This window comes from Spermophilus citellus (assembly GCF_964194105.1).
Source record: "Spermophilus citellus genome assembly, chromosome: X".
Lineage (NCBI taxonomy): Eukaryota > Metazoa > Chordata > Mammalia > Rodentia > Sciuridae > Spermophilus > Spermophilus citellus.
The window spans coordinates 115408142-115420682 of NC_138190.1; the positions used below are offsets into that span (position 1 = coordinate 115408142).

The window sequence follows — 12541 nt, forward strand, 5'->3', positions numbered from 1 at the left end:
TACAAAAAATTTTAAAAACATAAACCCAGGGAGCCTACCACGACCCCCCAAGACAGAAGAGTATATTATGTTAGACACATTCAACAGCACCCTATATTTTCTTTTCCTAACACATGATAAACAGAATTGCTTGTTTATATTCTCCACTAGACCAAATAATCATGTGTTGTGTTTCATTCACTTCTATATCCCTAGCACTTCACACAAAAGGTACTGCATGATATTTGATAAAGGCATAAAATGCAATCAAAATGCTTGGCTCTCTTTCTCTGGTTTTGCAAATACCAAGCAATATATTGTATTATGATTCATCTAACAAAGAGTACTTTTAAAAGACTGGAATGCTTCATTATGGAATCCCTTTTTAGATCTAGGAATGTTATCAGAAAATACCACAAGCAAATGACTCCTGTCACAACGTGTCTTCCTATACATACCCATAATGGGTGCATGAGGATTACGTTCAGATTAGGATACTGTTTGCAATGAAGCAAGCCACATACTCCTGTACTTTATAAAACACTGGAGTGAAACCATATATAAGGTAAAACATATGGATGGCAGACTACAAGATTTAAAATATCCAAGATTCATAGACATTAACAACCTCTCCATTACCATCTCCAATTTAGTCCTTTATCTTTCCACCTGCTTTATTAGTTTTCAAGCAGTTTTCTCTGTGATATATATATATATATATATATATATATATATATATATATATTATTATTATTATTATCTGACCACACTTCCACAAAATGTACAAATTCCACAAATTTGTACAAAATTCCACAAATAAGGATTTAGCCAGTTTTGTTGTTTTAGAAAGTGAAAATGTTTAACATCTAGCAATTACACAATAAATATTTATTACATTGTAAACAAAAAAATGATCTTTTTGAGTAGTCCATTCTTTATTCAGTAATAATTAATGGACAATTACTACATGCACTACATTGCCAGACATAAGCAGTAGTAATGGGATACAATTCAATTTTTGTTAAATTTATAGAATAATTTGAAGAGAATTTCTCTTTTCCCAATATTTAGCCTTTTAATCAAGGACTAGGTTGTATTTCTCCATTTGTTAAATATCTTCTGTGCTATTTCTGGCTGGAATTTCAAAATTTTCCTCATATAAGTCCTTGACATTGTTGTTGGGATTATTACTAAATATTTATGTTTTGTGGCCATTTTAATTGTTTTCCATTATATCTTCTAAATGGCTATTTCTGACACAGATAAAAGATGGTTTTCTTTAATTTTATTTATACCCAACCACTTTTTACAATTTATTAACTGTCTCAAGTAAGTCTTTTCAAGATTTGGCATTTATAGGTATATGAGCCTATCTCATATTTTTATGCATCTGTTTTTCATTGCATATATTTAAGTTAACAAAGCATAATATTTTGATACAGATAAACATGGTGAAAATATTCCTAATGTCAAGTGAATTGATATATCCATCACATTTCATAAGGTGCCTTTTTGCATATTCATAAAAGTACCTAAAACTTCCTCTCCTAGCAATTTTTAATAAATAATATGATATTACTAACTGGTGTCCTTATGCTATATTTCATATATCTAGACTTATTCATCATACCTAACTCTAAGTTTATACCCTATGATCTACTTCAACCCATTTCTTCCCACTACCCATCTTTGGAACCATCTTTCTATCCATTGCCGGGTTTCTGTTCTCGCGACTAAAAGGCTCAGGGGTCACTCCAGTTAAACTGGGCTAACTGGGCTGCACAAAATAACCACACAAGAGACACAAATACCTTTTTCTTTGGGGTCGCTGTGACAGCTCCTCTGACCTTAAGGGTCCGAAGAAAAAGAGAGAGAGAGAGAGAGCACGCGCTGACCCCTTTTATTGAGGAGAAGCTATTCAAATGAGGCAAGGGGTCAGGTTTCAGGGGGCTGAGTATCTTCATGATGTCCACTGTCAGCAGGTTGACTGACACCTGGGTAGGCCACACCCAAGGGCATAGTAAGAGAAGGGGACACACACAAGGCACTTCCATGGAAGATTCTATCCTAAACAGGGCAAGGGGTTATATACAAAGGAACAGGTGAGCTTAGCTTCACCCATGGGGCTGTAGCAAGACACACCCATGCACGAGACACCGACCACATTTCTGTGATCGAGCACCTCAGCACCCAGCCGGCGAGTGTGACCCAGTCACATGCAAGGTTGGTCTCCCACACTACCCTGTTTCAATTTTGCCTTTTTTTGAGATTGTACATAAGTGAGATCATATAGTACTTTTCCTTGATACAGTACTTTCTCATTTAGCATAAAGTATATGTAAGTGACTATACACAGTATTTTTTCTTTCATACAGTACTTTTTCATTTAGCATAAAGCCTTCCAAGTTCTTCCATGTTGTTGCAAACAGCAGTATCCCTTTTTTTTTTAAGAATAGATATTAATTCCTTTATCCATTTGTCCATTAAAATTTGTTCCCAAATCTTGGCTATTGTGAGTAACGCAGAAATGAACATGGGCACAAATATTTCTCAAAAGGTGTTGATTTCATTTTCTTTGGACATATACCCAACAGAGGGATAGCTGAATCATGATAATCCTATATTAGTTTTTTGAGGAAGTGCCATACTGTTTTCTACAATGGCTGTACTAAAGTCCATACCCACCAGCAGTGTACAAGGGTCACCTTATATTTATATCCTTGCCAGAAGTTGTTACCTTTTTTCTTTCTAATAATAGCCATTGTAACAGGTGTGATGTGATATTGGTTTTAATTTGCATTTTTCTGATGATTAGTGATGCTGACCAACTTTTCATGTTGGCCAGTTGAATGTCATCTTCAGAAAAAATATCTACTTAGTTCCTTTTATCCATTTTTAAACTATGTGTTTTTTAGTAAGTTTTGTGAGTTCCTTATTTTTTAGATATTAACCTTTATCATATTTATAGTTTGCTAATATTTTCTCCCACAGGGCCTCACACATGCTGTGCAAATACTCTAAAGGCAAGCTATATCCTAAGGCTTTAATAAATTTTATTTCGAGACAGGGCCTCACTAATTCACCCAGGCTGGCCCTGAACTTGTGACCATCTTGCCTCAGCCTCACAGGTAGCTAGAACTACTGACATGAGCCACCACAGCTATCCAGAAGTTTCTTATGTGGGTCCAAATTCTTAATTTTTGCTTCTGCTGCCTGAACTTTTGATGTGGTATTCAAATCACTGCCAGGGTCAATATCAAAGAGTTTTTCACCTACATTTTCTTCTAGGTGTTTTATTCTTTTAGATCTTAAGTACATTTAAAGCATTTAATTCATTTTTAATTTATTTTTGTGTATGAATTAAGGGTCCAGTTTTATTGTTTTTTTTCAGTTTTTTTTCAGTTTTATTCTTTTATATGTGGATATCCAGTTTTCTCAGTGCCATTTATCATCTAAATATTGATAATTTGTTTTTTATATCAATATTGGCCATAATTTATTTATATATATACACACACACACACACACACACACACACACACACACACACTAAATACTGGTGATTGTGAGCATACTTGTTCTATTGTTACTTAAGGAACAACTCTTAAATTTTACCACTGCTAGTGCTGGACTGCTGGTAAGTTTCTATCATTAAATACGAGTTATTTTTTACTCTTAAAATATTCATTAACTTTTCAAACACTTCAGCATTTATTTTAGCACTTTCTTATGAGATCTCTTAATATAATACATCTTAGGAATAACCTTCATATTGTACCATTCCCATGCTGAAATAAAATGGTCTTATTCAGAAAGGGTTATTTTTTCATATTCCCAAATTTATTAGTTTTATTTTATTTAGAATTTAAAATCGACCCATAAATTATATATGCATACAAGTCATATTTTTCTCAGATTTTGATGTCTAAATTATGCAGCATCATAAAACTAGATGGGTACCCATCACTTTTTAGTGTTCTGGATCCAGTTATTTATAATCAGAATCATCTCTTTCTTTCGAAGGTATTTGTAATCAGAATGATCTGTTATTTCAAATGGGATCTTATTTATGATAAGAAAGGCCATAAAAGACTGAAATCAAGTCACTGTGTTAAAAACTGAGAATTATAAGACTAGTTCCCTGTATCTCACCAGGCTTAGCTCACGTATACCATTCAATTACCTTGCCATCTACAAAGGTCCTAACTTAGAATTCAAAGGTATAAAGACACTTTCCTTTTATAAAATTGTCTAATTATTTAGTCAGACTCTATGTTAAATCTAGGCTAAAAATTCATTATTTGTTTTTGTTTCTGCTTTGTTTTTGTTTTGGGATTTGTTTTGTTTTGTTTTGATCAAGAAAGCAATTATAATATGAAGGCTTTCTAACATAAAACTTTCTAAAGAAAGCCTGAAATTTGAAAGAACAATGATTTATTGGGCAAGATGCAAAAAGCACTACTATAAAAGAAAAACTTTTACAATTGAACTTCAAAGAAAAAAACTGCTGCTCATCAAAAGATACAAATTTTAAAAAATGGGAGAGCAAGCCCACAGATTGAAAGAATACTCATAGTATACACCTAAATATCCAGGATAAGTTGAAATCTTTTAAAAAATCAAAATAAAACAACCACCCATTTTCAAATGGGTAAAAGAATTGTAGTATGCCAATTTTAGATCTTTTGGACATATACTGAGGAATGGGATAGGATGGTGGTTCCATCCCTGGTATTTTAGGGATCTCCCTACTGCTTTCCTGAGTGCTTATATTGGTCTGTAGTCCCACCAGCAATGTACAGATGTTCCTTTCTGCCTTCGGACTCTCCAGCATTTATTGTTGTTCATACTCTTGATCATTGCATTTTGATTAACCAGTCAAATACAAATTAATAGATAAATAAAAGGAAGTCTAGTAGAGTAGAAGGAGAATGGGAAAGGGGAGGGAGGACAGGAGGGGAAAGGGGGGAATCATGAACTCAAATCAATTTCCATGCAAGTATGACTTTTTCAGGATGAACCCAATACTATATATAACCATAAAGCTCTAATAATAATAAAAAATAAAAACAAATTTAAAAGGAAAAGCAGATTCAAGGAAGAATTGAACATAAGCTTCTAAAAGAGTCCAAATACCTAATAAACATAAAAATACACTCATGTTATTACATATGAGAAAAATGCAGAGTAAAAACTATGAGTAACCACTACACACTCTGATAATGGCTAAAATTTAAATGAGAATAACAATAGCAAGAATTGGTAACATATGTAAATGTCTACCCTAGGTACCAACAATTCCACTCCTGGTATATAGCTAAAGAAAATGAGTGCGTATGTGCATATGCCAAAAAAAGAAGACTATACAAGAATGTTAATAATGGTTTCATTTATAATTTCCAAATACTAGATGTAACATAAATAATTGATCAACAGGAAAATGGGTTAAGTTGTGGTACATTTTAAAATGGAATATTACACAACAAAAGAAAGAATGTACTACTGACACATGCAGCAATGAAATCAATATCTCCTCATCTACTCCTCCTTTATCTTTTTACCCAACATGGTCACACATCATCCCTGTTATGATTTTATTTTCTGTATCTTTGAGAAAGTCTATCTTACAGCTCCTACAAAGCTCAGTATCCCACCTTTGCTCAGATGATATTACCACTTCAACAAACAAGTACCTTTTATATATTTCTTTAATGTGATTATTACATAAAAATGCATTCTGTGGTATCTGCCAGATAACAGTGACCTTATTTATGCTACATTCCTATCTCAACCTTTCCCATCTTATCTTTCTTTTATAATACACCTGCATTTAAAGTACCTCACAATTCAGAAACACAAACACAGTCACACATCACTTAATGATGGAGATATATTCTGTGAAATGCATCACTGGGTGATTTTGTCATTGTATTCACAACATAGTTTGTATTTACACAAAACTAGCTGCTATAAGTCAATCATTTGACATAGCCTCTTGATGCAATCAAGAGTCATGGTAAACAGATTATGTGTGAGTCGGCTGACAGCATAACAACATACTATTTTATAGTACACTTTAAATATGAGAAGTAGTGCACTTCAAACTAATAAGTACAGTACATTCATAAACCAGTAAATTTGTCATTTACTATAATTATCAAGTACCTTATTCCATGCATAATTGTGCTGTACTGTTTTGGGGGGGAGGGTACTGGGGATAGAATGCAGGGGCACTCAACCACTGAGCCACATCCCTAGCCCTATTTTGTATTTATTTAAAGCCAGGGTCTCACTGAATTTCTTAGTGCCTCGCTTTTGCTGAGGCTGGCTTTGAACTTTTGATCCTCCTGCCTCAGCCTCCCAAGCCACTGGGATTATAGACATGTGCTACCGTGCCTGGTGTATGTGTTGTACTTTTATACAACAGGCAGAACAATCGGTAAGCAATGAATTGTTCTATAATGTTAGGATGGCTACATCATTAGACAATAAGAATTTTTAGCTCCGTTATAATTCTATGAAACTTCTGTTGTATATGCAGTCTGTTGATGGAAATGGCATTATGTGGTATATGAATAAACAATATTTTTACATAATTTAAATCCCATATTTACATTTCAATAATACTAGCACTTATATATCACTCCCTCATACACTCTCTACACAAACACACACACACACACATACACACAAACCCAAAGTTACACTTATTTAATTTTCACAACATTCTTGCAGTATAGGTACTATTTTTGACCCCATTTCAAAGATGAGAAATTTGAGGTACAGAACATTAAGAAACTTCCTGGGGCTGGGGTTGTGGCTCAGCGGTAGAGCTCTTGCCCAGCATGCATGAGGCACTGGGTTCAATCCCTGGCACCACATAAAAATAAAAACAAATAAAATAAAGGTATTTAAAAAAAATTCCTGAAGCCTACATTGCTCATAAGCAGCAGAGCCGGAACACAAACAATTCAAACATACTATTTTAAATAGCTCATCCAAACTGTACAATCAATTATCAAGAATAAGAGAAATTCCTTTACTTCTGAAAAACAAGGTTATAGTTTTTTTAAAGAATATACTAGACAAATTAACAAGATAAATATAAATAATCCAATAAAAAAGAAGAAACAAATGTGAAGAAATAATTTTAAAAGGTAGATATTTAACATTTTTTCTCAATGTTTATGTTTCTTTAAACCATGAATTTAAAATTTTAAATTGATGTAGGAAGTTCTAAATGTCTCAGGAATTCCATGAGACGCATTTAACTGGATTTTTAGTAACAGAAATGTACATGCAATCACAGGACAATCCTATTTTAAAATAGGTTGTGGAGACTTTTCTTAAGTTATAGATACCTGTAGTTATTCACAGATATGCTTTTAAAACTGAAAGTTCAGATCAATATCTCCACTGACTGTATTCTAGGGGTTCACAATTTATACCAATTGTGTTTTCTAGTTATATTCTCTATTTTTCATTAGCTCCAGACATAGTAACATCCCCTTCATTCCATTTCTTTATTACTCAATCATGCTGTTATTCATTCATACAACAAATGCTTCTTATTCTATTCTAGGTATTTAACAAATATTCACTGAGCATAGATAGGACAGACATTATATAAATAAGGTAACTTGTTTCCATAAATATACCGGTTATGAAGTATTGCAGCAACCAATTCCCCTCTATGCAGATGATCCATCACCTCTAAAAGTTGGATAATGACCTGTTCAGAAGGAAAAGAAGCCAATATTTATTATGAAAGTCAATACTATAACTTCCAAAATTTGCTATTTTTAATGTTTTTGTATATTTTGGGGTTAATTTAAAGGCAAAATGTGTGTTCTGGTACCTAATGCCCATATTACATCTTACAAAAATTAAGAAACTCACTCCATCAGAATGGCAATTATCAACAGTAAATATTGGTGAAGATGTGGGGAAAAGGTTCACTCATACTTTGCTGGTGGGACTGCAAGTTGGTGCAACCACTATGAAAAGCAGTATGAAGATTCCTTAGAAAACTTAGAATGGTGACCATCATATTCCACCATCCTTGTTACTCCCCTACCCCCTCCTTTTCCCTCCCACCCCTCTTCCCTATCTTGAATTCATATGAAGACTTGAATTGGATGTCAACATACTTAATATAAAAACAGAAATACAAAAAGCATGGTACTTATGTGTATTAAGAATTATAATGTAAATAATAATAATAATAATAATAATGTTACCCTAGATTAGGTAGAGGGAAGTGAAAGGAGGGGAAGGAAAAGGATGTGGGGATAAGAAAAATAGTAGAATGAAACAAACATTATTACTGTATGTATATATGTGACTGTATGACCAATGTGATTCTACAATATGTATACTCAGAAAAATTAGAAAGTATATCCCATCTATGTATGATACATCAAAGTATATAAGTGCAGTCTACTGTCATGTATAACTATTAAAACAAATAAAAATAATAATAATAATAATAAAAGAAAACTTAGAATGGAATCACCTTTGGCATATACCCAAAGGACTTAAAATCAGCATACTATAGAGACAGGGCCACATCAATGTTTACAGCAGCTCAATTCACAATAGCTAAGATATGGAACCAACCTAGGTGCTCTTCAACAGATGGATGGATAAAGAAAATGTGGTATATATACACAATGGATTATTACTCAGCCATAAAGAAAACTGAATTTATGGCATTTGCCAGGAAATGGATGGAACTAGAAACTATCATACTGAGTGAAATAAACCAACCCCAAAGAAATCGAAGGCTGAATGTTCTCCCTGATATGTAGATGCTGACACACAAAAATGGAGGGGAAGGGAAGAATAGAAGTTCATTGAATTAGACAAAGGGTAAGGAAGGGAAGGGAGGGGGTGAGGAAAAGGAAAGACAGTAGAATGGATCAGACATAACTTTCCTATACTCTTATATGAATACACCACTAGTGAAACTCCACATGATGTTCAACCACAAGAATGGGATCCAAATTGGAATGAGTTATACTCCATGTACATACTATGTCAAAATACACCCTACTGTCTTGTATATCTAAAAACAAGAAATAGAAAACGACATAGACACTTACAATTATAACTAAATTAGAAGCTGCTTTTGCTAAAAGCACTATGTATTGGGCCTGCAGATGCCCAATGGATAAATAAAAGCAGGAAAAAATGTTAAAAAAAGAAACAATCTTTTATAAAAGCAAAATAGTCTATATATGATTCACTCAATTGTGCATCATTAAATAGAATGACTAAATTTCATGTAAAGTCATTAATTAACAAGTATCCATGGAAATTCAACCAAGTATAGAGGAAGTTAGATTAAACAAAGAAACAGAAGGCCTGAGGAGTCTGGAAAGCTGGATTAGACAAGAGAAGTTACCAGGAAAGAATTGAGGCAACTATTTGCCAAGTAGATACAAAAACAACACTAATTTTCTTGTTACCAGGGGGACATGGGGAGGTCTGAAAAGCCCAAAAATGGAGGCCACAATTTTAGAAGTAGATGCACAAAATACAGACTAGAAAGTTATAATATGTTATATCCTTAAAGACATAAAATAGTGAGTAATAATGTTATTTTTCTTCGCCTGGACAGAATTGGTGGTTGTTTTTATGGGAAAAGAGCAGGTGAGTGTTGGTAAACTGACCTGTATAAAATATATTTCTTTCCAGCAATACCAATAAATTGCATTGCAAAGGTAAAGTATATTTTATATATTTAACTTATTTGTTTCAAGTATACCAGGAAGCAAATGTATATTTTACTTAACTATTCCTTGTAAATAAAATCAACTTCTATTGGTAAGATAAAAATATATTAAATGCAATGATTTCATTCATAAAACTGTTTGCTATAAAGCTATGCAGACTTCAAATAATTAAGTAAGCCAGGGGGATTCTTCATTATCTCCAGCTCTTACTTTAAGGAAAAGTAGTAGAAGGAGAGAAAGTACTCTTATTTGGGGGGTCTTCATAACTCTAAAAAGGAAACAAATGCAATGACAATATAGAATTCATATTTATTTGAGCTATCATATCTGATTATAATCCTGTTATTATAAGAAATCAGGTAGCCAAACAAAATGAAAATTTTTAAAGCATCTTGAAATTAACTGACCTTAGATTGCCCTTTCTAAAAAGGCTTAATTGGGACTGGGGATATGGCTCAAGTGGTAATGCGCTCGTCTGGCATGTGTGGGGCGCTGGGTTCGATCCTCAGCACCACATAAAAAATAAAATAAAGATGTTGTGTCCACTGAAAACTGAGAAATAAATATTAAAAACTTTCTCTCTCTCTTTCTCCTATCTTTAAAAAAAGGCTTAAGTGATGAGAGAATTTTGACACAGTGAGAACTTGAGAGAGAGAGAGAGAGAGAGAGAGAGAGAGAGAGAGAGAGAGAGAATTTTAATATTTATTTTTTAGTTCTCGGCGGACACAACATCTTTGTTTGTATGTGGTGCTGAGGATCGAACCCGGGCCGCATGCATGCCAGGCGAGCGCGCTACCGCTTGAGCCAAATCCCCAGCCACAACACAGTGAGAACTTTTTATTTTCTTTAGTATTCACATTTAGGAAACATTAAAAAGGGGAAAACCAACTATATCGAGATTACTACTAGGAATCTAATAATGTAAAATTAAGTAATTCATACTCGGTTTCACTAACTGAATCTAGCATGAAGCATATATTCCCAAACTTAGGCATGCAAACTTTCTCTTAATCTCTGCTATGTTTTATGTCTCTCTAAATGTGTTATGGTGGAAACTTGATCCCCAATATGGCAATGATGGAAGCTGGGGTCTAATGGGAGGTATTTGGCCTAAGGGGGCATGGCACCACCCTCATGAATGGATTAATGTCATTATTGTGGGAGTGGGTTCCTTATAAAAGGACAAGTTTGTCCATCTTTTACACATATGTATTCATTCTCATTCTCTCCCCCCCTCCCTCCCTCCCTCTCTCTCCCTCCCTCCCTCTTCCCCCTCCCCCTCCCCCTCCACTCCACCTTCCACCAAAGGATGATGCAGCAAAAATGCCCTTATCAGATGCTGGCCCCTTGATCTTGGTCCTTCTGCCTACTGAATGAACTAGGAAGAATGAACTTCTTTCTTTATAAATTTGCCAGTCTCAGGTATTCTGTTATAGTAGCACAAAATAGATGTTTGGGGAAAAAAATTCCAACATATGAGAATGGGCCACCAAAAACAGAGTTGGCATAAAACGTAAGAAATAGGCAGGATTGCACCAGGTGCAATTTTTGGAAACTTATAGACAGAAGCATGTCTTAGGCAGCAGCAAGGCATTTGTATTCCCATACCTCAAGGTAGGTGGAAGGGGGTTAGTTTATATGCTAAGCTAGACAAAGGTGAGCCATACCCAACTGGAATGCATCTGGCCTTCCTCAAAAACTATTAACATGTTCAACATCAGTTATGAAATACTCCCAGCATCAGTGGCTAGCACAACTCACTTAGCTAACAATCTTAATAACTCCTTTTGTCCTATAGGGCTTGGGATGCATGTCTGGGTCACTTAGCATGCAAAATGGCAATTACAACCAAGATGGATGTAGTCATATCAAACTGGATCCCTACAACAGACCTATGCAATTTCCTTGTTTCAACTAATACCCCTGCTGCACCTGGATCTCTAAGACTTGGGCTGTCACTCTGAAACTTTCCAGATAGCAAAACTTCTAGTCTCCTGAACTGTAGGATATGGGGTGGTAGGACATGGGACTCCAGCCACTTACTATGAAGACTTCTAACAAATAAACCATGTTTCAAACTCATGACATATTCCTATTTCCCAGAGTTGGTGACTCCAAGTTTTGAGATATTAAGAATTTTATTGCAAGAATTAGTTGGCCTTTCTTACACTTTCACGTAAAATGAGATATTGAAATGGTAACTTCTTTGCTCTAAGTAAAAATTAGTTTGAACTTCACATGATTCAATGCTTCAACTTCTGTTCTTTTTGTGTTCATGAGTTTTTCCATTTTCTTATTCTCACTTTAATGGAATTAAGAAGGGAAACACATATAAACAAATTTAAGTGGGATTTAACTTAAACCAATTTAAAAACCAGATTATTAAATATATGCATATATTTATATAAAATAGTATGTATACAATATATAAAAATAAAATATGTTTATATATTAAATAGATTGATCAAGTATATAGATAGATAGAGATATTTGAACATTCATACTGGCCTCAATATGGGGGTTGATTAGAAAGAAAAGTATGAACACCAGTTAAGAAACTACTTCCAGAGTCAAGGCATGAGCTAAGAGCCCAGACAAGGACTATGGGACAGGCAAAGGAGTATTAGTATTTACTGACTAAAAGATCACTGACAAATATTACAGGGTTAAGGAGACATCAAAGATAAAATCATAAAATCTATTTAGGTAATGGGGATGATATCAAATAACAGGATATAGAGAGGAAGGAAAAACATTGAAAGGAGAATAAAATTTGATGTAGATATATTTAATCTAACAAAGGACACACTAGGCAGTCAAGTGAT

At 34.1% G+C, this 12541-nt stretch overlaps 1 protein-coding gene across 2 annotated transcripts in view; it reads right to left on the reverse strand.

The window, feature by feature from the left end:
- KLHL13 (kelch like family member 13) overlaps positions 1–12541 on the reverse strand; it is a 197231-nt gene that overhangs the window by 114390 nt on the left and 70300 nt on the right. For both annotated transcript variants that reach the window (XM_081277136.1, XM_081277133.1), the window contains exon 2: positions 7638–7711. In XM_081277136.1, coding sequence (XP_081133262.1) covers positions 7638–7687 — 50 coding nt within the window. In that variant the 5' untranslated portion in view covers positions 7688–7711. The remainder of the gene's footprint in view (positions 1–7637; positions 7712–12541) is intronic.